At 36.7% G+C, this 26,958-nt stretch overlaps 1 protein-coding gene across 2 annotated transcripts; it reads left to right on the forward strand.

The window, feature by feature from the left end:
• Positions 1-498: 498 nt before the first annotated feature.
• CDC7 (cell division cycle 7) lies at positions 499-26,426 on the forward strand. Of its 2 annotated transcripts, XM_067726877.1 has the most exons (12): positions 499-643; positions 1,330-1,518; positions 9,185-9,268; positions 11,076-11,211; positions 14,530-14,623; positions 14,708-14,850; positions 15,762-16,014; positions 16,632-16,727; positions 17,485-17,663; positions 18,488-18,570; positions 21,087-21,236; positions 24,654-26,426. In XM_067726877.1, the coding sequence occupies exons 2-12, from the start codon at positions 1,410-1,412 to the stop codon at positions 25,046-25,048; spliced, it is 1,722 nt and encodes a 573-aa protein (XP_067582978.1). In that variant the 5' UTR covers positions 499-643; positions 1,330-1,409; the 3' UTR covers positions 25,049-26,426. The 2 variants fall into 2 exon arrangements, with proteins under 2 accessions (XP_067582978.1, XP_067582979.1); XM_067726878.1 differs by lacking the exon at positions 16,632-16,727.
• The last annotated feature ends 532 nt before the right edge of the window (positions 26,427-26,958 follow it).

Below are 26,958 nucleotides of genomic sequence, written 5' to 3' on the forward strand. Positions count from 1 at the left end.
AAGGGATGGCGGTATTTTCTATCATGCGTTCGCCGCTGTAACTCCAGCCTCTAGAAACCAGCCTCAGAGCCAAGGGCTCAAATATATACTGACTGACCGACTGACTGAGTGAATGTCACTGGGCTCATTTCTTCGAATACAGCCATAAACAAGTAGTATTTGCCTTTCTCTGTTTGCTTGCTTTTAACGGAGAGTAGGGCACTCAACAAAAACAAGTGAAGCTGGGAGTCAAGAAAATGAATGTCTTTTATTCAGCGTGCCCAATATCTCTGTAAGTCGGGATGTGTTACGACTCCAGTACCTGAGACTTTTATGTCTCTGAATTATCCTCTTTCCTGAAAATACTGTTAGATCCTTAACCTTACGTTTCACTCTATTTTTTAGTAAAGGATTATGCCCGGACTCTATATCTGTAACCGTTATTTCAGCCAGCCACAGCCTTGCGGAAGAAACCCAACCCGCTTGCGCAAGCGCCCAGTAGCAGATAACGCGGCGCACAGGGATTTACAGTGCGCATGAGCAATTAGTAGCAGCAACGCGAGAAGTGTTGCGCAGGCGCGTTTGGCAGACTCGCTAGGTGGGCGCTCTCGGAGGCGGCGACCTAGGCCTTTGGGGAACCAGAGAAGTCGTATTCCTTTAAACCGTGAGTTTCCGACGGTTTGCTCCATGGCGCGGGATTGTGAGGGATTAGAAACGAATTCTGGATCGTGACTTCGGTCTTTTAGCAGTGCAGTTACCCCCCCACACCCCATCCCCACTTCGGATCCCCCTGACCTGCGGCGGGAAAGTCGTGCGCCTGCGCACTACGCATCCCGTTCGGTCTGGAGTCTGAGGGAAGAAGGTCCTTCCCCGCGGAGCTCGCAATCCGCGCTCGCCGAGGGATCCCATTCATTCTCTTCCTCCGCCCGGCGCTCGTGAGCCGTGTCGTATCAGTTCTCCACCAACTTGCGTGGGGCCTTGGACAAGCCTCCTGGCGCTCCCTTTCAGCAATCAAACGATCTCCTCCTCCAACCCTCTTCCTCAGGTCGAACCGCTCTCCCCACTAAGGCCTCTCCCCCCGCATTCGCTGCCTCTGCAGTTCCCACCGCCTCCCTTGCCCCTGACGGCGGCTGCCGGGGAGACTCCTGTTAGGCACATTTCCCTTCGGCCCCCTGCCGGTGTTTCTGGGAGGTGAAAGTGGACCCATGGAATCCTTAGGAATGGCTCACGGTTTTCCTTCCTTTGGGGATTTGGACATACGGTGCGCTTTTAATTGTTTGCCCCTTTGGGGACAGTAGCATTTTTTAGTGCTTAGTTCACTGAGTGATTTAAACTTCTCATCTTCTCCAGTATGCCGAGTTTCACAGCTGCTTTGCTCCCCCTGTGGACATGACCCCTTAGCTGGCGTTTTGCGCCGCAGTCGCTTTGCGATGGAGGCTTCTTTAGGGATTCAGATGCAGGAGCCAACGGCTTTTTCTCCTCGCGGCCGGTTTCTGGCGGATGGCTCATTAAAACATGAGCAGAATTTTAAACTACCAGGTATGTGTTCATTGCCAAAGATGTACAGGCAACAATTCTGGAATTTCGATTATTTAAAAACAAACAACAAAAAACACGTCCTGAATCTTAAAGTGAGTTGTATGTTTATATAGGAGCATTTTATGAATCAGTGAAGCTTCATAAGATCTAGATTTAGGATTGGATTGCATTTTAGAAGGAGGATTGTAGTCCAACCATGTCATTTTACAGATGAAGTTGCTGCAGTCTAATATTAGTCGTTGTCTAAGAACACAAAGTTTGTTGATACCCAAACTAGACAAACAAAGTTTGTTGATACCCAAACTAGAATTTCTCTTCTAGACCAATATGGTGATTATTTCTAATCACCATATTGCATTAAGCTTGAATTTAGAAATCGGCATTGGAGGGACTTTAACTTACATATTCAAAGGCAGAATTAGTTGACAAAAGTAAATGAAATGTTTGTAGCAGTAATGAAGGACTGTATCTCAGTGTACATCATGAAGTGTTGCTTCACCCTTACCCAGACCTTGAAATGAGAAGGAGAGGGTCAAACAATGCCTAATCTTGTACACTGTAACATGCACCTTCATTCCTGCAGCGTGCCTGGGACATAGCAGGCATTTAATAAATATTGGTTAAATAGGAGTTCCAATTGACTGTTTTTTTTTTCTCTTTTCTTTTCTTAAAATGTAGCTAAATGTTATTTTCTCTTTGTCTTAAGCATATTTAGTGCTTTTTCAAAAATATTAATTTTGACCTTTCATCCATGATATATACTTATGCACTACAAAATAGACTTTAACTCGACCCTAGAAAAATATGACATCCCATACTTTTGCTTTCTGACTAAGGGTAAACTCATCTTTATGTTAAAATGAGTACCATTCCTGGTGTCCCTATTTGATGAAAGCCACTATTATTCCAGTTAAAGTTTCTATGCTTAAAACTTTAGAGTTATCTTTGACTTGTGCTTTGTATTTGCTCCCCTCATCCAGTCACCCAATTTTATCTTACTTCTTTTTAGTATGTATAGTGTTGCCTCTTCCCATTCCCACTTTCACCACATTCATTCATTCCCTTACACTTTGCTCCTGAATTACAACGAAGTTTCTTACTTAAACTGCCTGCTTTCACTTCTTTTTTCATCCTCCAGTTCATTTTGTACACTGCCACTAGAATAATCTTAAAATGCCACTTTCATCCACTTTCATGGATGCTTTCCTTCTTGCCTTCCATATTTCTTGCAATTACCTGTTTTTCATGGTTCACCTTTCCCTATGTCATCAGACACATAATACAATAACAGTCATTATATTATTATTATTCTTGTATTGTTTAGCACTCTGTGTATTCTGTCTCTTCAGTTATACTATAAGGTCCTTGAAGGCAGTATCTTGTATAGCTCCTGATGTACATTGTGCATTAGGCAGAGTGTATGAATGAATGAATCTGACTTGGATCTAGCATACGTTCAGGTAAAAACTACTATTCTAATACTCTTCTGAACACCTGCTAGGAAATGAAGAGTGGTGTGAATTTTATTCCAAATTTCCAAAGTTTGGTGGCTTTTATATGTAACAGAACATTAAGCATTATAAACAGTACCTTTGATAATTTATAAAACATGCTGAAATTTTATTCATATGGTTCTTTTTTATTTGACCCTTAATAAAAGCTAAGATTATATCAAAAACATAACTTGAATAAGGAGTAAAGCTGATGAAGTCCAGGCACATAACTGTCTCATGATCTAATATGATTTACTCTCCTTTGATGTAATAACTTTTGAATGGTGGGATTTTTATATATCTTTGTATTCCCAGGGCCTAACAGTCTTCAGCACATAGTAGGTGCCTGAAAATATTAGGTTGAATGATTAGATATCATTCATCCAAAGAATATAAAGTAAAATTTTTAGTACAATGCCTGCATAGTATGACCCTTTGTTTGGGGATATTTGTCAGCTTTTTATAACTATTTTTCTGATAAAAATTATAGATGCTTATTGAAGAAAATACAGAAAGTCAAAGTAAGAAAATATCCCACTGTACAGATATTGCTACTGTTGACATTTTGTTATATTTCTTTGGTCTTCCTGTGCATACAGAGATACATTTTTTAAAAAACAATTAGGATCACAGCCAACTTATTTCTGATCTCCATTTTTAACTTAGCAATATATATCTTGAACATTTCTTAATGTAACTAAATACTCTGCGCTTGGACTGCCTAATGTTCCACTGCATGGTATCGTATAATTTATTTAATTGCCTTTTCTTATTGAACCTTTAGATTGTTTTCCATTTTTTCCTATTAAGAAAAATGCTGGTGAACAAACTACCTGGCAAAGTATTAGCTCAAATGTTTATTCTTTCATTCTTTCAGCAGGCTTTTTTTTTTTTTTAAGTATCTACCATATGCCAAGTTTAGTAAGTGATAAATATCTTTTCAGTGAAAAATGAAGTATAAACTGTATATATACTGAATGTCTCCTCCATACTGTTGAACTGTACTGGAAGGCTTGCTTTCATTGTGTTATATGGATGCTCTTAGCCTACGATTCTAAAGTGGGTTATAGGTAACGTCCTGGTTTGCCTGAGACAGATCCAGTTTATTCCTGTTGTCACAGTGTAATTATTAGTGCCCCCTTTCACTCTGAAGACTCTCCCAGTTTGGGCTAAATTATATGATCTCCCTAGTTATAGGAAGCATTATTTTAGGCAAAACATGAAGCCCCAGAATAAGCATGACATATATTCCTGGAGGTCAGTTTTACTCCATGGTAAGTAATTGAAAACATTTCATTTGTATGATGAATATTTCTTAAATGTCTATGTCTTTTATGTGCAGGCACCTTTCTAGGTGCTAGGAATAAATCCGTTTGTAAAACAGACAAAAATCAGTGCCCTCAATCTAGTGGATAGAGATAGAAAATGAATAAATAGTATGTTCAAAAGTGATTAGTGCTGTGAAGAAAATGTAGAGGGGAAGGGGAGATAGGAGGTATTGGGAGAGGAGATTGTGATTTTAGTAAGTGTAATTGGTTGGAGAAGGCTTCAGTGTGGTAACATTTGAACTAGGACTTGAAGGTGGTGAAGGAGTGAGCTGTGCGTGTATCTGGGGAAGAGCATTCCAGACAGAGGAATCAGCAAGTACGAAGGCCCTAAGCTGGGAGTGTGGCTAGCATTTAGAAATAGCTAGGAGGTCATGTGAGTGGAAGTGGGAGAGTGATGGGAGTGAAGTCGAAGAGAGGGGTGAGGAAAGGAGGTAGTTCTTTGGCTTTTATGTGGAACAAGATGAGGGTGAAAGCAGGGAGTATAGTTAAGGATGCTGTTGCTGTAGCCAACTTGGATATATTATGTAGCAGAAAAAAAAATCGCTTAAAATTTCAAAACAGAAGCGTAGACCTTCATAATATTTAATGAAGACCTAAATAATATTTTAGTTTGTGGACTTTTTTCAGGGTCTTTCCCCAGTCCTCAAAGTATATATTCATTGGTCTCTGCCTTTAGTAGTATTTTCTAGCTTTTGATATGAGTACTCTCTTTCACTGTCTCCTCTCATCTCCCAATTCATAATCTGGGGATTTTTCATTCACTTTGGTTGTCAGGAAATTTTTCTGTTGTTCAGAAACATCAGAGTTGTTCTGCAGTGACAGGAAACCTTAACATAAACATAGTTTGAGTTTTGTAGAGATATGTAAGTGCATAGTAAGTGAGTGGTGGTGTGGAAGCACATTGAGCTTGCATAGTCATTCACATGGCCTTGCATTACAGTATTTTCTTACTACTTATATTTTCTTCCTGCTTATTTCTAACAGTTAACCAGCATCTCTACTACTAACTGCCAGCTCATGTTTATGCAAAGGGAAGTTCCAAAATGTGGAACTCGTAGGAAAAGCATAGAATATTGTAGTTGGAAGGTAAAGTTCATCTAATCCAGTTCCTTTGTTTTAAGTGTTAAAAACCTGAACAGTAATGTGGTTTAATTATAGGAGTTGAGTGAATCCAGACTCTTTAGATTCCAGGCTTTTTTCTGTATCAGCACTGTTCATTAGAACTTTATGCACTAACAGAAATGTTTGTATGTTGTCACATATGGCTAATGTGACTGAGGAAGTTGATTTTTAATTTTATTTAATTTTAATTTAAATAGCCACATGAAACTATATCATCCTACTACAAAGCTTTTGGTGTAATTAATCATGTATATACAACAAAGCATGCACACAAACACTTCAATACATTTAGTAATAAAAAGACCACAAATGGTTCTTAAAATATTTTGTCATACCTAAACACCATTAATTGTAAGATACACCATTATTTTATGTACTGCTCAGAAATACTGCCAGTTATACTGTGACAGTGCTTTCCTTAACACCTAGAATTTTTTTTTATAGTTATTGGAAGAGTTCTTTTAGATGTAATTAGACAAATAATTGTATATCTCTGGGACATACATGAAATGGAAAATAAACATTTCAGATCTGTCCCTTCTGAATCACTTTTTATACTCAGACTTGTTAATATCCTATTTTTTTCCCCTCACAATATTGTTCTCATACATTAGTTTTTGTTTTTTTGGCTGCATTGGGTCTTCATTGCAGTGCGCAGGCTTCTCACGGTGGTGGCTTCTCTTGTTGCAGAGCACAGGCTGTAGACGCGTGGGCTTCAGTAGTTGCAGCATGCGGGCTCAGTAGTTGTGGCTCACGGGCTCTAGAGCGAGGCTTAGTAGTTGTGGATCACGGGCTTAGCTGCTCTGCAGCATGTGGGATCTTCCCGGACCAGGGCTCGAACCCATGTCCCCTGCATTGGCAGGCAGATTCTTAACCACTGCACCACCAGGGAAGTCCCTGTTCTCAAACATTAGTGATGCAGAATTTCTTTGAAGAATTCATTTTTTAAAAAAGCCATTGTTAATGAGTTCTTAAGAACAACCCAGTTATGTGGAGCTGGCCTACATTTGATTTCTACTTCACCACCTCTACTATTCCTCCCTACAGCCATTTTGGCTCTTAAGGATTAAATGTGAATGCTCCTCTGTGATTTCTTGAATTTTCTTCAGGTCATTGACACCTGTTGTATAAGTTTTGATGCTGGCCAGCAACAGTTGTAAGTTGCATCCCAATTTCAGAGTCGTTAAAATTGTGTCTTAGAATCAAAGAAATGTAATAACAAATTGAATATATCATTGTAGTGCCTTTTCATGATGCCTTTCCTATGACACTGGAATTTGAAGCTGGTTGGACTTGACACTCATTAGGAATGATTGTAATTGACTGTGGCAACTATTACTGCTAGAGAGCCAGCTTTTCCCCCAGGCCTTGGTTTTGTTTTCGAGAGAGAAGTAGTGTGGTAGCTGATGGTGAAGTGATTGCTTTTGTCTTTGGCTTCACTCTCTTGTAACTTGTAAACTTTTGCTTTTTTTTTTTTCCTACAGCTGTCTCTGAACAACCATGATGATAGTAAGAATTCATTCATTCAACAAACATGCCAGGAAGTTTTCTAAGAGCCGAGTGCATTGTGGTGAATTGTACAGACAGGGAGCCTGTACTGGTGGAGCTTATATTCTAGTGGGAGGAGGCAGACAGCAAACAAATAAATAAACAGGATAATTTTATAGTGAATAAGAACTCCAAAGACAATAAACAGGGTAATGTGGATAATGGGAGGAGCGCTAATTTAACTAGCGATGTCAGAGGAAACTGTGACAATTGAGCCAGCCATACGAAGTTATAAGGGAAGAGGATTTCAAGCAGAGGGAATAGTAAGAGCAAAAGCCCTAAAGAAATAATGTTAATAATAGTAACCACAGCAATAAGAATCACCAGTATAATTTAATATTTACAATGTGTCGGGCATTGTGTTAGAAGCTGCTTTTGTGTTGTGTATATTATTTCATTTAATCCTCACAGTATTTCAGCGGCATGGGTACTGTTATGCCCCCTTTTCTATAGATGGGGAAATTAAGGCTCACAGAGGATAAGTTGTATGCTCTAGAAAGGTCATACCTGCTGGGTAATAGTGGAGCCAGCGTTTTGATTTAGGCCTGTCATCTCCAAAACTGGTTCACAGGATTATTGTTATATTGCCTGTTATATTGAAATCCATGAAGCTTCTCCAGTTCATCTGCAAGGTAGATGGGAAGGTGAGGGTAATTTAAGTAAGTTCTTCCCATTACCTTAGATGGAGTGATGTAGTGGAAAGGCTACTGGATTAGGTCTTCTTGGCCTCTTATTTAATCTACACCTCTTAGTATTCTTAGTATTCTTCACCTCAGATTTATCCTCCACTTGTCATCTTCCTGCTTAAAAACTTTACATGGCCTTCCTTTGCATCCTCTGCCTTTCCTTCCTCAGCCACATTGAATTTTATTATCTCTCCTACTCTCCCCTCCCTCCACAATAACCCATGCCTTTTTCCTTTTCCATGTCTTTGCATACATAATAGTTCCTTCCTAAAATGCCTTCTTGCACTTTCTCTACTTGGTGAATGCTTCAAAACACAGGTTAACAGTCACCTGAAGCCACCTGGCACCTTCAGGAGTGTTCATTCCCCTCCCCCCTTCTACCTAGTAATATGTGCATTCCTCTAATATTACAGTTAAAATCTTGTATTAAAAGTGAGCTTTTAACATCTGTCTCTTCTACTAGGCTAAGCTCCTAGAGAACAGGGGCTTCCACTACCTTTGTTCATTTGTATTTTTAATATGCCAATTGCTGGGCACTTTTAAAAACACAGTGTTTGTTAAATGAGTGAGTCTATAAACTTACCAGCAGTACCTCTGTGAAACTGGATAAGTGATTTAATTTCCCTGAATATGGATTCCTTCTCTGAAAGATCAGGATAATTATTTCTGTTCTCCCAATATCACAGTGCTGTTATGTAGATCTGAAAAGATAATATGTGTGAAGGTGCTTTGAAAATGCCTTAAAACTGTTGCATGATGCAGAATGTTATTATAACTTTAAAAGTAGCTGATGCTTGGCCTAGATATTGTAATAAAATTTGAGGACTCTTAAGTATGTAGTTCTTTTTTGTATCCAGTAGTTTATCACATTTTGTATTATTGCCTCTCTGAATTTTAACCATGTAGGTTTTTGTAAAGAGCTTATATTTATTTAAAAGTAATGATTTTTCTGCTGTCAAGATATAGGATACTACTGTTAATTGGGACAATTTTTAAAGAATATATTTTTTAACATTCTTGAGACCTTTAGTAGACCTTCTTTCTAGAGTATACTGTGAATATTCAATATGTAAAACTTTTCCAAGCCTGTAAGATTTTGTATCTTTGGGGGAAAGAAACAGTTTTCAAGAAGATTGCATTGTGTCCTTGTCATGCCATCTAGTGATCGCAGCACAAATTGTTTAGTTATTTTTTAAATTTAGCCTCTTCATTGTGTTGTACTCTATGCAGTGACAATGTATCTATATGTTAGTATGTAATTTCAGAGTAGCAGCAATTGGGTGTGAGTGATTCAATTACTTTGCAGTTTTGTCTGTTCAGGAGGTGTGTGAGTTAGAGCAACTTGATGGGGTTTTAGTCTTATCATGAGTTTAAGGTTTATTATAGATACTTTTATTTGTAATGTAATTACTTATGTTTTAGAAATTATTTTATTGAGATTTTTCAACCTAAGTAATTAATTGTACCTAAATTCTTTTTTCCTTGATAGGTGTTAAGAAAGATATTCAGAAGCTTTACGAAGCTGTACCACAGCTTGGTAATGTGTTTAAGATTAAGGACAAAATTGGAGAAGGTAATCTGGGGATATACTTCATTATCTTTATAAGCTTTTTTTCCTCCTGTTTTCCTTTATATAATCTTGATTTTCATTATTATTTCTTATTGGAAAAATACCCCTTTTAAAAATACTAAGACTATGGTTATATTACTAATTATCAGCTTTTCTTTTTTCCTTGGAAAGAATCTAAGAATAAATAAATATTTACAGTAAAATGAACAGTCCTATTTTAACCTTTATAATTTTATACTATGAAAAGTATTGCTGGGGGCTTCCCTGGTGGTGCAGTGGTTGAGAATCTGCCTGCCAATGCAAGGGACACGGGTTCGAGCCCTGGTCTGGGAAGATCCCACATGCCGCGGAGCAACTAGGCACGTGAGCCACAACTACTGAGCCTGCGCATCTGGAGCCTGTGCTCCGCAACAGGAGAGGCCGCGACAGTGAGAGGCCCGCGCACTGCGATGAAGAGTGGCCCCCGCTCGCCACAACTAGAGAAAGCCCTCACACAGAAACGAAGACCCAACACAGCCAAAAATTAATTAATTAATTAATTAATTAAAAATAAAAAGGCAGATGCTTGCTTTAAAAAAAGTATTGCTATATTAATAATATATTATTAAAGATAATTATTAAAAATAAAAAGTTTAAGATTTAAGTGGGGGGATTTGATCATGGAAAGCTGAATCTTTTTTCTCTTTCTCCATTGCGTTTAGGTAGAATTGTACGTTGAACAATGGCAATTTTTCATGGCAAAATGATGAAAATAAAGTGGTACAATATTTATAGGATAGTCAGTATTTACGTAAATACCATCGAGAGACTAGCAATCATATTGATTGAATGAAGGGTAAATTTGGCAGACAAATGTGAAGGGATTGAGAAGATAACAGATAATAGAACTTTTTAGTGACTATACTGAGAAATAGTAAATAAAAACTTAACAGTAAAAAAAAAAACAACAAAACTTCCGTTTATTCATTGCTTGCTTTTCACAATGGAAAGTGTGAGATGAGAAAAGGCTGAGTCAGCGAGGGCAGAGAGATTAGAAGATGAGATGATTTGGGATGTAAGAAGCAAATCTTTATATTTTTTTTCTTACCGTTTTTTGAACACTGACTTAGTGTTCAAAAACTTTGTTCTGGAAAACTGATGTCCTCATAACAAATAGCGAACTATTCCTGGAGAGGGGGAGGAGTGGAGTGTGTTCTAAGGCTAATAAGTTTGAAAACTATAGCATGTATAGCTCCCTTTTCGTTATTTATGATGTACTTCAGTACATTAAAGTTCTAGAAATAATCTATCAATTTGCTTTAACTCAGTATTTCTCAGATTTAACTGACCACCAAATCTTATATTTTTTTCTCTTTAGTTTCATGGTGAATTTAAAAGTTTAAAAAAACTTTTTAAAATAAAAAATGTAGTTTTTTTTGCCCCCTAAGACTGTTATCATTTTTACTTCTAACAGAACTGAATCCAAGTCTTAAGAAAGTAATTTACAATGATAAATTGTAGAAAGATACTTGGTAGATTGGGTCATACCGTGGAAATATTTTATGCTAACTCAGTTAAACAGATTTACTGTATAGCTTTGCTGAATTAATATACCCCCTAAAGATGTGAGGACAGTTAAGAATGTATTAAAAATTGAAAATAAGTTGTATTTACAAATGTGTTTGCTTTTTGTATTCAGTGTCATTAAAATATTGATGACAGATTATGATAATTTTATGGATTCCAAACAGTTTTTAAGAATTATTTTAGCATTGTCTCATAAACATTTTTAAAAACCAAATATTGAAAAATCTAATAAATTGTTTTACAGGCACTTTCAGCTCTGTGTATTTGGCCACAACACAGTTAAAAGTGGGACCTGAAGAGAAAATTGCTCTGAAACACTTAATTCCAACAAGTCATCCTGTAAGAATTGCAGCTGAGCTTCAGTGCCTAACAGTGGCTGGGTAGGCAATTTAAAGATATTTTTAATTGAACTGCTGTATATAATTTTTAAGATTTTTAAGTAGATATCTAATAGGGATGGTGAGATTGTGGATTAAACATATTCTTCAGTCAGGTGTTTGCAGTTTGCTAGCACTTTTCCACTAATCTTGGAATGGCTAGTTAAGTTTATATTAATTTTTAAAGTGGATTTCTCCTGAGGCTCAGCTTGACTTTCTGTTCTCTTACCACTTCTTTTTCTAATCTTCCTGCCAAATCATAAACCTTGGCTTCATGGTGTAGATATTTTTAAAAATGTGGGGAACTCATATTTCACATCTCCCCAGATATTGACAGCCTCATCTCATATTTTATTTTGAACAACAGAATCCTCTGGCATGTCTTTCTGTTTGGTTTCTCTCTGCTAGGTCATTCCTGTCAACATAGAGACGTGATGTAGTATCTCTTATCCTCCCTGTACCGCCGTCCCCCTTCCAGCTACTCCATTATTTCTTTGCTTCCCTTCATGGCCAGACTTCTCAAAAATTACCTGCACAGACTGTTTTCACTTCCACACCCGCCTTTTGCCACACACACACAGTGAGGCTGCTCTCCTCTATGCTAAGTGGAAACTACTTTAGGGGCAACCATGACTTTGTTTTGCCGGTTCCTTTTTCTGTTCACATGAACTCCTGGCAGTGTTTAACATAATTGATTTGAACCATTGTCTTTTGACTTCTGTACTACCATATACTCCTTGATTTCTTCCTGCTTTATTTGGCCTTTCATTTTCAGTATCCTTTGCCAGTTCTTCCTCTTCCACCTGACCCCTAAGTGTTGGAGTTCCTCAGTGCTTGATCCTGGACTTTCTTTCTCTAGACTTCTTTAGATGGTGTCATGTATTCCACGTGGCTTTAAATATATAGTAATGATTCCCGTAAGTATATCTAACCTCAGACCTCTTAACTGCAGATTTGTGTGTATCCACCTGACGATTTGATATTTCCATTTGGGTACCTAATAAACATCTCAAACCTAATATGCGAAAAACGAAATTTTAATTCACCTTCATCTGCCCCAAAAATTACCTGTGGCAACAATCTGCCTTCATCTATCCATCTCAGCAAATGGTACCACAGTCTACCTAGTTACTCAAGGCAGAAACCTAGTAATCACACTCAATTTCTCCATTTCTCTCCTAGTCCACTCCATCACCATGTCCTGGCAATTCTGCCTCCAAAATATATCTAAAATCTCATCCATATCTTTGTCTTCTCAACTGCTGTCTCAGTCCAAGTCTAGATTACTATAGTAGCCTGCTTCTTCTCTTCCCCTCCTAATCCCATAGTCACAAAACAGCCAGAGTGATCCTTAAAATATAAAAATATGTATGTATGTAATATAAATTGGATACTATTACTTCCACTACTTAACAATTCTTCAGTGGTTTCCCAATGTTCTTTGAAAAAAAAATCCAACTTTATCCCATGCCAGTCTTTCCACCTCCTTCACTGTGCTCTATTTTCTTTAGCTTCTCAAATTTGTGTCAAGAGCTTTCTCACTTCAGGGCCACTACCCATACTTCTTCCCTATCCAGGAAGACCCCTCCAGGTCCTTGCATGCTAACTCCTCATCTTTCTGCTCTGAGCAAGAATGGTACCACTTCAAAGAGGTCTTCTCTGAATTAGATTCTATTTTTTATTGTCACAGCACCTTTTGATATCTTTCAAAACCCTTACCATAATTTGTCATTATTTGTTACCTGGTTTATTATCCATATTGCCCACTATTTAGGAAAGTCCATGAGGGCAGAAATCATGTTAATTTTAATTCACCTTCTCATCCTTAATGTCTAACATAGTGTCTGTCAAGTAACAGTGCCCACTAAATATCTATTGAATGAATAAACACGCCTATTAATTTGTTTTACCCCTCAGAAGACAAGAGGATAAGATGGCTTCTGTAAGGCATGATTACATAATACCTTCTAGTCCCCTGAATAAGATTATTCCTTTTTTCACACTTTAAATAACTCCCTCTACCACTTTTTCTTTCCTTGTTGTTCAAAAATGTGCATGCTAAAAAAAGTCTACCTGATCTTGCTTCCTTTCTAGCTCCCACACTGGTTTTTATTCTTTGACAGATATTTCAGGAAAATTGTCTTTATGTTCTGTTTCCATTGTATACTATTTTCCCTCCTTAAATCCTGTTTGGCCTCTTCCTTTCCACTTAAACTGCTTTCTGAAAATTAGTTAATTTCTTTTTGCCAGTTAATTCCTCTTTGCCAGACTGAAAGCCTTCCCTCAGTCCTTATTCTAATTGACCTCCTTGTTGATCACCCCTTCCTTGAAAACTCCTCACTTGCGGATGTCCCTATCTGGGCTTTCTGCTCCTTCCTTATTTTGCCCTCCAACATGAGACTTTTCCAAGGCTCAGTTTTCTCTTCTCTAATAGTTTCACAGCTTTAGGTATCATTTATCTATAATATTGTCACTGACTTACACTTGACTTCTCACTTAAGATATAGTCTTGTATCTAGATACAAGATATCTAGATATCTATCTTGTATCTGATAGATACAAGATTCTGTATCTATCAGAATGATGAGGTTTTGGTTTTTGATGCTTCTTTTCCTGTTTTCTCTACATATTTTGTTGGTATCCATGTTGTTTTAGTTACTCAGTCTCAAAACTCTGAAAATCCAGTTTACCCTATTTTCCTCACCTTTCTCTGAGGTAGTATAGTATAGTGGTTAAGAGTCTAGGTCTGGAGCACACTGCCTGGATTCAGATTCTGGCTCCATGACCTACTAGTTGAGTTACCTTGGGCAAGTTCCTTAACCTGTCTGTCCCTCAGTTTCCTTATATGTTAAAAAAAAAAGGGGGGGGTAGGAAATAATGGCACCATCCTTATAGGGTTGTTGTGAAAATTAAGTGAATTTGTTGATAGGTGTGAAGAGCTTGGCATGTAGTGAATGTTCAATAAATATTAGCTATTATTAATTTTTACTTGATTTATTTATTACTGTTACCATCTTATCTGCTACTAAGTCTTGTTAATTCATTTTTATTATTCATCTTTTCCTTCCCATTCTGTCACCTCCTCAATTAAAATTATCTCATTTTGAATTATAACCTCATAACTGGTACTGTTTGTTTAAAAAAAAACCCTTCATCTTGCATAAGTCAGTTAAATGAGTAATCTCTCCTGTATGGTGATGGTTTTAAGTCAGTTTTCTGGCATTATTTATGCATTGCTAAAACTGCATTTTTTAAAAAACTGCATAAAGTTTCAGTTCATTTGACCTTTCTTCTCAAGTTCATTGTGCATTTTTCCACTAGGGGGCAAGACAATGTCATGGGAGTTAAATACTGCTTTAGGAAAAATGATCATGTGGTTATTGCTATGCCATATCTGGAACATGAGTCCTTTTTGGTAGGTTTTAATATTTCTTGAATTTTTATTAGCTAAATATTTCATTAAAACAATCTTATAACCTTATTCATAACTTTATTTTAGGACATTTTGAATTCTCTTTCTTTTCAAGAAGTACGGGAATATATGTTTAATCTGTTCAAAGCTTTGAAACGCATTCATCAGTTTGGTATTGTTCACCGTGATGTTAAGCCCAGCAATTTTTTATATAATAGGCGCTTGAGAAAGTAAGTATGGAAAGTTACCAGCAAATACTTAATACTTGACTGAATCTGTGCTGTGGGTCCACCTCTTAGATGCAGAGCATCCTGTAACAGCCACACACATCTTTTTCTGTTTCAGATTTTCACTGTGGTTGAGGAAGGGAAATACACTCAAGGAGAAAAAAAAATTGTATTAGTAAAACAGTGTACGTCATGAGGTGTACCATGGCTCAGTGGAAAGAGCTAAAAGACTTAGAAAGGGTCTAGTTTTTTGTTTGTTTAACCTTATACATTTATCTCTGGGCTTCATTTTTCTTTTCTAGTAAATGAGGGGATTGGACCACATGATAGCCAATTTCATGTCTCAACACTAAAGTTTTGTTTTTTGACTATTTTTTATGCTGATTATATACATAGAGGCATTGTAAGCTGAAAACTTAAAAACTGCTGTTTATATAATGGCTCATATTGAGTATAATAAGGATAATAGAACCATAACTTCTTTTCTTGGGCTTTTGTATTCCTGACTTTTAATTTTTTCTTTAATCAGATTTTTAAACCATGATTTTAATTTATTTTTCTTTTAAACTTGTTTAATTAAAAATTATCTGCTATGGTGCCATCTCTGCCACCATCAGAGGACAAAGGATTGTGTTTACATCCTGCATTCCTTGTTGTCTTGTCTGCACAAGCCATGGGAAGAAGGAGAGAAAAGATGTTTTCTTGTGTGGGATACATCTTTCCTTAATTTTCAGTAGTTAGCTATTAAATCCTTACCTTGTCTGTAAAACTTACTTTTCTTTTTTCAAGAATGTTATAAATCCTTAATTTATCCCCCAAAGAATACAGTTTCTGGGTGAATATGGTTTGAGCATATTATGATATTAACTAAGCTTTGTTACAGAGAAGTAAAAGTGCTTATTTTTGTTTCATAGGTATGCCTTGGTAGACTTTGGTTTGGCCCAAGGAACCCACGATACGAAAATAGAGCTTCTCAAATTTGTCCAGTCTGAAGCTCAGCAGGAAAGCTGTTCACAAAATAAATCCTATGTAATCACCGGAAACAAAATTTCATTGAGCGGCCCAGCAGCACCTAAGGAGCTGGATCAGCAGCCTACCACAAAAACTGCTGTTAAAAGGCCCTACACAAGTGCACAGATTCAGATTAAACAAGGAAAAGATGGAAAGGTTCTACCTCTTTTATTTCTTAAGTACTAATACGGTTTTAGAAATGTACTCCATTCAACATGGGGAGTTATAATTCTAGGATAACGCAACAAAAGAACAATGTTGTTTACACGTGTTATATATTCAATTGATTAGATTTCACTAAGATTTACAATGGATTGTTTTATGATTTCAAAACTGAAAATTTTGCTTGGTAGATTTATAATGTCTTTATCATTATAATTGCATTATATAACAAAAACGGAAAGTAATTTTCCCTGCATGTTATAAAGTTCATATTAATTACCCTTTTTAAAAGAAAGCATTAGTTATAGGGGAAAAATTCTGAAGTGTCTATCTCCATTTTAGCTGCACAGCAAAATGTAACATCCATGCAGGTGGTTTTAGAATTTTTTAGTTATATATATTTGTGGACTATGATAACATTGTATGGGGGTTAAGAGTTCTGTCTAGACTGTTTTCTCCTTTCACAGAAGTGTTTTGATGCCTGAGAATGACTTGGATGCAGCTGTTTTTGTTTTATGTCACTTAACTCTTTCAAAACTATGGCAGAGTACAGCTGGCAGAAAGTGTTACAGATATAATCCTTATTTTCCTTGTTTTTGTTGGTATTGTAGGAGGGATCTGTAGGCCTTTCTGTCCAGCGCTCTGTTTTTGGAGAAAGAAATTTCAATATACACAGCTCCATTTCACATGAGAGCCCTGCAGTGAAAGTAAGTAATGTAGCTTAATAGTGCAATCATCAGTCAGTCGTACACTGGAGAGAATTTGGGGAATGGCTAGCTTTTATTATTAGTAAGTTTTTAAGAGTTTTGCTTTAGCAGAAGGTATTACTGCTTTGAGCATCTAGTCAATGCTTCATTTTCTCCAGTTCTGAACTTTTCTTTTGGAATTTTTTGTCATTTTTGATTAGCTGACTATTGTTGCTCTTTCTCTAAAGGAACATTTAGAACGTTAAGGCCTTTTCTCTCATTGGCTGGAACGTGAGCTCCCAACAACTAACACATTTCTGACACACAGTTGATAGCGTAAAGATGTTTGTAAAATTTACAAAATTATCACCAATGTTAAGTGGTTTTTAATTGACTTATAATATCCTGTAGGAGCTAGATAGCATGAGGAACAAATTAAAACTGATTTTAGCCAATGTAATTGTGCAGTTTACAGTTCTGAAATGGAGTTAGACACTAGAATGTAATTGTTTTGTAACATTTCAGGAAAAGTTCTAATAAAGTGTAATTCAAATATTCACCAAACTAGGAATGGTTAGTAAATTTTTAATATGTTTATTCAACATAGTAACGTAAAAAGACCTTAAATATTTTGATAGACAAGTGTTTATTTACAATCCAACAGCACATTCAGCAGTTTTGAAAGTTATGCTTCCCCTATTGCTTTTTGCTCTACTAGCATCTCAAAGGCATCATGTTAAATGCCATGAAAATAGAGAATATGACTTTTCTTTTACAGCTTATGAAGCAGTCAAAGACTGTGGATTTACTATCTAGAAAATTAGCAACAAAAAAGAAGGCTATTTCTACAAAAGTTACGAATAGTAGTGTGATGAGGAAAACTGCCAGTTCTTGCCCAGCTAGCCTGACCTGTGACTGTTATGCAACAGATAAAGTTTGCAGTATTTGCCTTTCAAGGTAATGTGTTTTGATGGTGCTATAAAATCACCAGCATGCTGCCAGACAAGATGAGAAATTGCATTGATTTTGGTGGACAGTTGATTTGAGTGAGTGAAAGGGAACAATGCAGTTCTGTGAACTGCATAGGCACTAATGCAGATTGGTACCTTGAAGAGCAAATGACAAGTATTGTCATATTTGTTCCCTTCACATGCAAATGCTCTTTGGAAAACACATTTACTTTTACATGCAAATAATTTTGGTAGGGGTAGGGATAGCTCTTATGAAACTTCAGAATTGTATGTTTTACTTGCTGATTTAATCTTGTTTTCTTTCTTTTTTCTTGCCTGTGTAGAATAACCTGAACCAAATACTAGAACTCTTCTCTCACTCCCACCTCCAACTCTTCGCCACATAAATTTTTTCTTCCCTTCAAGACTTTTATAAGCTTTCATGAGCCTTTCCTGATTAACTCAAGTATATAAGTGAACAAGTATCTCAGAAATTAATCACTCCAAACAGAAATAAATTTTTATACCTCAGAGTTCCCATTGTATTCTATTTTTCTGTTATGTTCTTACCATATACTACCTCTTTCTATGCCTGGAAGTTACCTTAAAACCCTTCTGGAATAAGGCCTGGGAACTAGTGTCGGGGGAGAGACCTATAGAAACAAAATCCAGGATTTTCATCACACTGGATTATCATTTGCTTTGTAATAGCTTTTATTTATATAGATATCAAGGTAGAATTTACTGTGAACTAAATTGATAAATGTTATTTTTTGGTCTTAAATAATTAAACTTTACATAACTAGAAAAATCTTATTTCATCATCATAAGGCGGCAACAGGTTGCACCTAGGGCAGGTACACCAGGATTCAGAGCACCAGAGGTCTTGACAAAGTGCCCCAACCAAACTACAGGTATGTTGCACTAGAAATACAGAACCCAGTTAAATTGGTTGCCGTGGGTGTATTTTATTTTATGATTTTTGTCTACTTATGATTAAATTTGAGCTCTGCTGCTTTTAACTAAGTTATGTAAGTGGTTCTAGCAGTGTGGCTTTCCCATTTTTGAGATAGTGCTATTTATGAAAGCTCCTAATCCTAGTGTTTCCTTTTTTTTTTTTTTTACCCGATAGATTGCATTTTGCTTATCTGTTTACAAGATGATTTCACCAGGAATAATTTTAACATCACCTTTGTGGGGGAAAAAATTGTGTTTAGTAGTATTTGCTAACTTAGCAACATTTTATGTTTGTCTAATACCTGAAAATTCTTCTGTGATACACATATGATTGTGTGTTTGATTAAAATTTTTTATTATTGTGAAAACAATATAATAGCATTAAAGAGATTTTTGAAAAAGAAAAGTCTATAGCCTGAAAGAGTTGTCATGGAACATCTTATTGAATAGATGAACCCTGCTGTTCACTTGGATTATGGACCTTACAGAAATGTATTCATTTGTTCTGTGTTTATTCTGTGCTTGCTAATGATATAAAAAATGAATGAAACTCTGCTTACACTCTGGTCAGGACATACTCGCAAATATAAAATAACCTGTTAAGTATGGTTATAAAACGTTATACAGAGTATTTTAGGGGTATCTAACCTTATCTGAAGGGATTATGGAAGGAAGTTCATGGAAGATAGAACGTCTGAAAAGAGAATGTAAATTGGAGTGAGGGGTTTGCATGAGCAGAGGAACTCAAGAAATAGCATGGTCATACAGGAATCAATAAGAGTTTAGTGTTGCTGGAATGTATGATGAAAGTCAAGGAGTGGTGAGAAATAAACCTGGAAGAAGGTAGACGGTCTCGGATCACAGTTGTTATATGGCTTGGACTGTACCCTGTAGGTTTTGGAAAGTTACTCAAGGGAAAGGGATGGTAATAATTGTATTCTAGATGGGTCATTCTGGCAGGTATGCAGAGAGGACCAGGTCCAGGTGAGAGATGATGAAAACCTGAACGAGGGCAGTAATAATACAAATGAACAGAAAAGTGAAGAGTTGGGGACTTCCCTGGTGGTCCAGTGGTTAAGACTTCACCTTCCAGTGCAGGGTGTGCAGGTTCAATCCCTGGTCGGGGAGCTAGGATCCCGCATGCCTCATGGCCAAAAAAACAGAACATAGAACAGAAGCAATAGTGTAACAAATTCAATAAAAACTTTAAAAATGGTCCACATCAAAAAAATCTTTGAAAAGAAGAGCAAAGAATTGGAAAGGCAGAGCTTCATGGATAATTGGATGCGGGATTTGGGTATGAAGTGGTGGGGAAAAGGCATCCAAGATGTTTATCAGACTCCTAGATTGGGAGATTTGAATGGGTACCAGTAACCAAGGGGAGAATAAAGAGGTAACTGGTGTACAGGGAAAGATAAAGATGATTGGGGGCATAATTGGTTTGAGATATATGTGGAACATCCAGATAGAGATGTCCAACAGAATAAAAGTAAGTGAAGCACAGGGAAGTCTGGACTGGAAATACAGTTGACTGTCATGATTACTATATAAAAGGTAGCTGAAGCTGTGAAGTGTATGGGCCAATAAGGGAGAGTATATAGGGTAGAAGTTGGAACTCTGGGTAACCTCAGCCCTTAAGGCTTAGAGGAAACATTGAAGGAGCAGGCAGAGGTACAAAGGGAACCAAGAAAGGCAGATGATGCAGTGGCCAAGGGAGTAGAGCCAATAACTTGATGATACTGGGAGTTCACCCATTAGGAGAGAAGATGTCCCTAAACATTTTTCTTTTGGCCACACGGCATGTGGGATCTTAGGCACGTGGGATCTTAGTTCCCCTACCAGGGATCAATCCCATGTCCCCTGCAGTAGATGTGCAGAGTCTTAACCACTGGACAGCCAGGGAAGTCCCCCTAAACATTTTTTTAAAAAATGAGTTTATTCTCATGAGGCTGAGCTGGTCTTAATCATAACTGCCAGAATTCTAGAGATTGATAGTTTCTACAGCAAAAGTTAGGGTTAACATCTTGCTGAAGATGAGCTTCTAACGTTTAATGCTTTTCACTAAAGTGAAACACTTTCATTACTATGGTGTGTAACTCTTGGGGTACATCCAGATTTTTTCCTACGTAGCTACTTTGGATTTATTTTGATGTTATAAAATGTGCATTTACTTAGTGATGAGATATCCTTTTAAACTTAGCAACTTTCATGTTGCTCAAGAAAGAAAATATTGTATTTTGCATTAAGGATGTTAAACCAGGGATTCTTAACCCTGAAATCATTAAAAGCACCTGAGGAACTTTAAAAAAAAACTGATGCCTGAGCCCTACTCCAGACCAATTAAATCAGAACCTCTGAGGGGATTGGCCGGGGCATCAAAATTTTTTTAAGGCTCTTAAGAGGATTTGAATATACAGTAACGGTTGAGAACTACTGATGTAGGAGTAAAATTAAAGTTTGTTTTCTGTTACAGCAATTGACATGTGGTCTGCAGGTGTCATATTCCTTTCTTTGCTTAGTGGACGATATCCATTTTATAAAGCAAGTGATGATTTAACCGCTTTGGCTCAAATTATGACAATTCGTGGATCCAAGGAAACTATCCAGGCTGCTAAAACTTTTGGTAAGCAGTTTTATATTATAGAACAAAACAAATACCTTTGATTTATCTCCTACAAATCACTTAATAAATTATTATGAAATTCTCTTTACAAATAAACATATAATGTTCTCTGGTGTTAGATACAAAGTTTCTCAATTGCTTGAAAATTAATTGCATTGTGTAAGAAAATAATTTATCACTTCTCTTCTCTACATGTAATCAGTTTATCTTATCAAGCGCAGAGTACTACACTTTTCCAATATTTAAAGTTCAACTTTATAATCTTAAAAGAATAAGGAATAAAATCTTAACTCGCTGTAGTTATGGTTTGACTTTATTGCATAAATATTTTTCATAATATGTTTTAATTTGTTTATTGTATATTTATTAAGCATCAGGTGCTCTTGGGCCTGCCTTAAATACTCTTAGTCTGTATTAACAAGTAAATAGTTAATTATAATACAGTGTAGTAAGGACTGCAGTAGGGGACATAATAGGATGTATGTTGTTGTCAGGTTCCTTAGGGTTAGAGTAGTAGAGAAGCGAAATGAACAGAATACCTTTACTGATGGAGTAATATTATAAGCATTTATTGGATGTGGGAAGTCATCTTAGCTACACAAGTTCCTGTACTTCAAGTCTGGGATATGCAGTGTACCTCATAGGGCACCTGAGAATTATCTCAGCCTTGCTCTTGCCAACAACTTGAACTCAGATGGCCACCTTGTATTTATTCTCCATGCACAATTATAGTTAATACTTTCCAAAGTGGGTGGGTGTAATTGAGTCAGCATGCTGCCCCAAAATATGGAACACTCCTTTGGGACAAAATTTCAGTCAGCCCACCTCAAAAGTAGCTGGGCTGCCTGTTGCCCAGCCCCAGAATCTGTGGGTCTTAATCAGGGGTGCATATCAGAATTGAGGAACTTCAAGAAATACATATGCCTGTCTCACCCCACCTATTCCTGGAAAATATGATTCAGAAAAGTATGATACCTAGAAAGCGTTGAGACTTGTTAGTTTGAAAAAACAAGTGATTTTGACCAAGAACTATTTCTGAGTAAGAACTACTGCAAAAATGATTGTCCCTCACTTGGGCACCGGTACCATGGTGTGATCCACCAGGAAGGCTTAGTGGCGGTTGTGGTTCTGCAGCACAGTCAGTCTACGACTTGCACCTTTCTTGAAACTATAATAAGAAAATTTTATCTGAGGGTGATAGGGTGAGATATTACATATACACATGGGAAATGGAACCATGAAGCAAAGCCTTGGAAATTGTATTCTTACATGAGAATGTTTATTTTCAACTGATGGGGAAAACTATCATCTGCTATTGAATAACTTCATAAGAAGTTTATGAACATGAAATTTATCAAACCCTAAACATTTTGTTGAAGAACTCAAATCTCCCCCATTTGTAATAGTAAATGATGACCAAAAATGCAAGTGCAACATCTAACAAAAAAACATCGTAGGGCAAGCATCATGATAGCATAGCAGGCAAGGGCTTTTAGAGATTTATCATTGTAATGCTTGCTCTCATATTTTAAAAAATGCTATAGAGCACTTGTCTTAGTTTCATTAGTATGACTTCTTTAGTTACAGCTGACCCTTGAAAAACATGGGTTTGAACTGCTTGGATCCACTTATTTGCAGCTATTTTTCAGTAAGTACTACAGTACTGCACGATCCACAGTTGGTTGAATTCACAGATCAGAACTGCAGATACGGAGGACAAACTATAAATTTATATGTAGATTTTTGACTGCGTGGGGTCAGCCCTCCTGACTCCCTCGATGTTCAAGGGTCAGCTGTATTGCAGTCAAATCTTACTATAACTTTGGGCTGAATACAAAAGGATTCAGAACTTCAACAGCGATGACCTTGTCCCCCTTTATCACCCAGAGACTTACCAGAACAGCAGGAGCACTTCTCTACTTCTCTTGTGTTGTGTGTAACCTTCCCCTCTGTCCTCAACCCCTAGACCTGGCCCCATTGTAGACTGTCATTAAGTACTCGTCGAATTAAATAAATTCAGAAGAAAAACCTTGAGCTATTCTCCTCTGGCTATAATTTTTTAGAGAGAAGAGGAATAATGAAATAGATTTAAAAGTAAAACAGGATTAACATGCTATACCCCCACAAACTTAGTTTTGGGTAGTTTATTTCCTTTGTCCCCTCACTGCTTCCCCCCACCACCTTTTTTCCCACCACCTTAGTCCACCTATCCAGCAGAGATGAGTGTATGTAAAAGTAACTTTTTATCATCCAGAGATAGATTGTTTTGTTAACAATCCACATGCCCCAGAAAGGAATCTAAGTGCTGTGCAAACTCATTGTTTAGAGCCATTTCTATTTAATAAGGAAATACGGCAAAAGTAACAGACTATTGCCTATTTGTGTGCCTAGCTTATTTTTGCCCGTGTCTAATAATTTTGTTGGGGAATTGTTTCAGACATTTATATTTTTTAAAACGAAGATCTGGTTGGTTTATTAACTGATTTAAAAACACTTACTGAGACCGTATGTGTACTAGGTTAGATAGACTATTATTGAGTCTCTTCTCATAGAGCTTAAATTCTAATGGGGGGAGAAAAAATAAACAAATACATACTGTCAGACAGACGGGTGGTATTGCGAAAAATAAAAGGGTAAAGGGAGTGAAGAAGGCTTAGCTATTTTGAATAGGTTGGTTAAGGACTGCATCTGTAATAAGGATGTGATATTTGAACAAAGACGTGAGAAGCAGAATAATACCTTTTTGTCTAGTCCAACAGGCATTAATTGAGAACCTAGTATGTACCTAGTATGGATGTCTAGGTTTTGGGGGTTCAAAGATAAATAAGATAGTCCCTATCTTCAGAGAGCTCATAGTCTAGCAGGTGAGACAGACATGTATTTTATCAGTTACAATACAGAATAGCAAAAGTAATAATAGAAACCTTCACAGGATATAACAGAAGCTTAGGATGATCAACTCTGTGAGTGTCAGGCATCTTAGAGGTAATGCTTGAACTGAGTGGTGCCCTAAGTGGGAGTATTCTGGGCACGGAGTTGGAGGGGAGGTGCAGGGCATCCTAATCAAAGACAGGAACCATGTAGTTAGAGGCATGTAGAAGCTTGGAAGGGGGAGAGGGAATGGGAGCTGCTGCTGATTAAAGATTACAGAAGAATATAATGAAGCTGGAGACTTTGACAGAGTCAAGTGAGTCCTTTACTTATTAAGTCACTGCTTTCTACTTACTACCTTTCACTTTATGATTTGACCTTCAGCTATGTAAGGTAAAACACAACTTAAATATAGCACGTGATGTTCTATCTCATATTCAGTGTAAATATATCCAAAAAGCATGCAGTTGGACTTGCATGTTTCTCGTGGGAGAGACTTCTCATATATTCAAATAATATAAAATATGTATATTTTTTCTCTTTTAGGCAAATCAATATTGTGTAGCAAAGAAGTTCCAGCACAAGACTTGAGAAAACTCTGTGAGAAGCTCAGAGGTGTAAATTCTAACACTCCTAAATTAACAAGTGATATACAAGAGCTCACTTCTCAAGACCCAGCTTTTTCAGAGAAGATGGACCATAAAGGTGCTCACCTCATACAAACACCTAAAGCACAACACTCAGGGAATTCATTGTGTAAAGGGGACAGTAATGGCTGTGGGGGTAATCTTGATGAGTCTCCTACCAATCTAGAAGGCTGGGATGAGGTACCTGATGCAGCTTACGACCTGCTTGATAAACTCCTAGATCTAAATCCGGCTTCAAGAATAACAGCAGAAGAAGCTTTGTTGCATCCATTTTTCAAAGATATGAGCTTATGATTATTGTTCTTTAAAGTTTGCTGTTGTGTATTGTGAGGTGAGGTGAAAAAGAGTTATTTGTAATAGCCATAAATTCTTGATTGGAGACCCGGGCAGGGTGAATAATTTGTTTAAAAATCTCCTGGCAGATTCTAAAATATGGATTAAGATTACTTAAAATGACTAGGATAGTTCTTAGACTAACAAAATGATCTTTGAGTTTGATCTACCCGAGTAGGATCAGATCTTTCATTTCCCTAATTACTTGTCACTGCCATATGCAGAAATAAGAGCAGTTTTAGCCTAGTACATAGGGGTTCAAGGTACGAGTCTTAAAATTAAAGGTTGTGACAGGGATTAAATGAGTCAAAAGACTTAGTTTACTGGTTTCTTCAAACTCTCTGTACTTTTGGAAAACTCCACCTGGTGCTGGTACTCTAACCATTCTGTAGGTAAAGAAGATAATTTCCTTTTCTAGAGGCATATATTATACCTTTTATGAACACTAAAACAATGAGAAAATATTGGGGGGGTATTACTTGAAATTGAATTTAATTTATTCATTTTTTTAAAGTATTTTGTGAAAGCATTTTTTGTGTGAATTGCCATGTTTTTCTTAATGGTTTCTCTTGAATTTTCTGCCTTCTCTAGCCCCACCTAACACATTCTCCTTGGAAATTTTATGATACTTTCCACAAAGTTTCTGGGTGCTTTGTTAAATATTGCCTGTGTTCACAGTTGAGAAATTAAAATAATGTGTTCACTGGTTGATAAAGGGAAGCTGCAGGACTAAGGTAGATATTGATAGTCCAAAATGCTTTTCTTTTTCTCTGAACATGTATGGTTTTTTCATACCATCTTAGATATGATTAGGTAGCTGCTAAAAGGAAAAGTGAACACAGAATTGAGAATATTATTGGAGATTTTTCCTCTGCCTAGAGCCATTCTATATCCTGTTTTGACCAAGTTGGTCCTGCTCAGAGAAGGATGCTTACTAGTGTCCTGAGGTAGGTTGGGAAGAGTTCTAATGAAGTAGGCAATGTAGAAAAGGAACTAAGATAGAGGTTTATATATTACAACATTTCAAAATGATATATATATCAATGACAGCATATCAAATTTACTATGGGAAATAAGTCTGCGAGTGTGGGCCTGCTGAGAAGTTTCCCACTTAGTAGTCATAGAGGTATAATACAGCTAAGGAAGATACAACATTCTTTTTGTTGTTTTGAGCACTGAAGTTAGTATGTCTTATCTATACTCTGTTTGGCAAGTATTATATATATATATTTACCATTACCATTGATCTGCTATCTTCTCATGCTGTAATCTTTTTTTAAAAAAACTTGAATGTTCTTGAATTTGTATGTTTAATAAAGTCATCCTTTTATATTTTTTATGTCAATGTCAGACTACTCATTTGAAAAATGCCCTTTTTTAAAAAAGTATTGACCACTAGGATTATTTTCCTTCTGAGACTGATGAATTCTCTCTGTTCGGCAAATAGTTGGTAGTAGATTAACAAACATTGACCTGACTCAAGTAATATATGAAAGATAGATGTATTTCTTTCTAGAAATGTGGCTCACAATCAAGTTAACATATTCTCAGAAAATTAACAGGAAGAAAAATTTACCAAAAGTGCAAGTAAGGAGACATTCTCTAAGAAAGTTTAATATTCAGGGCTGTGTTTTCAACTTTCCATTAATGTCTTTTGAATAGAAAAGTTGAAATACTCGACTTTAAGAATAGAATTTGGTTGATATGTAAGGGAAGGTAAAAGGAGCTAGTGTTTTAAAAGATATCCAGGTTACAAGTTAGTTCTCAGGGAATTTCAATCCCACTAGAGAATGTTGCCTCAATTTTTGGTGTTTTGTAGTTAAATATTAGGAAGGAGCTTCCCTATTCATATTCTTCAGGTTTTTCAGCCT

The sequence above is a fragment of the Pseudorca crassidens genome, chromosome 2 (assembly GCF_039906515.1).
Source record: "Pseudorca crassidens isolate mPseCra1 chromosome 2, mPseCra1.hap1, whole genome shotgun sequence".
Lineage (NCBI taxonomy): Eukaryota > Metazoa > Chordata > Mammalia > Artiodactyla > Delphinidae > Pseudorca > Pseudorca crassidens.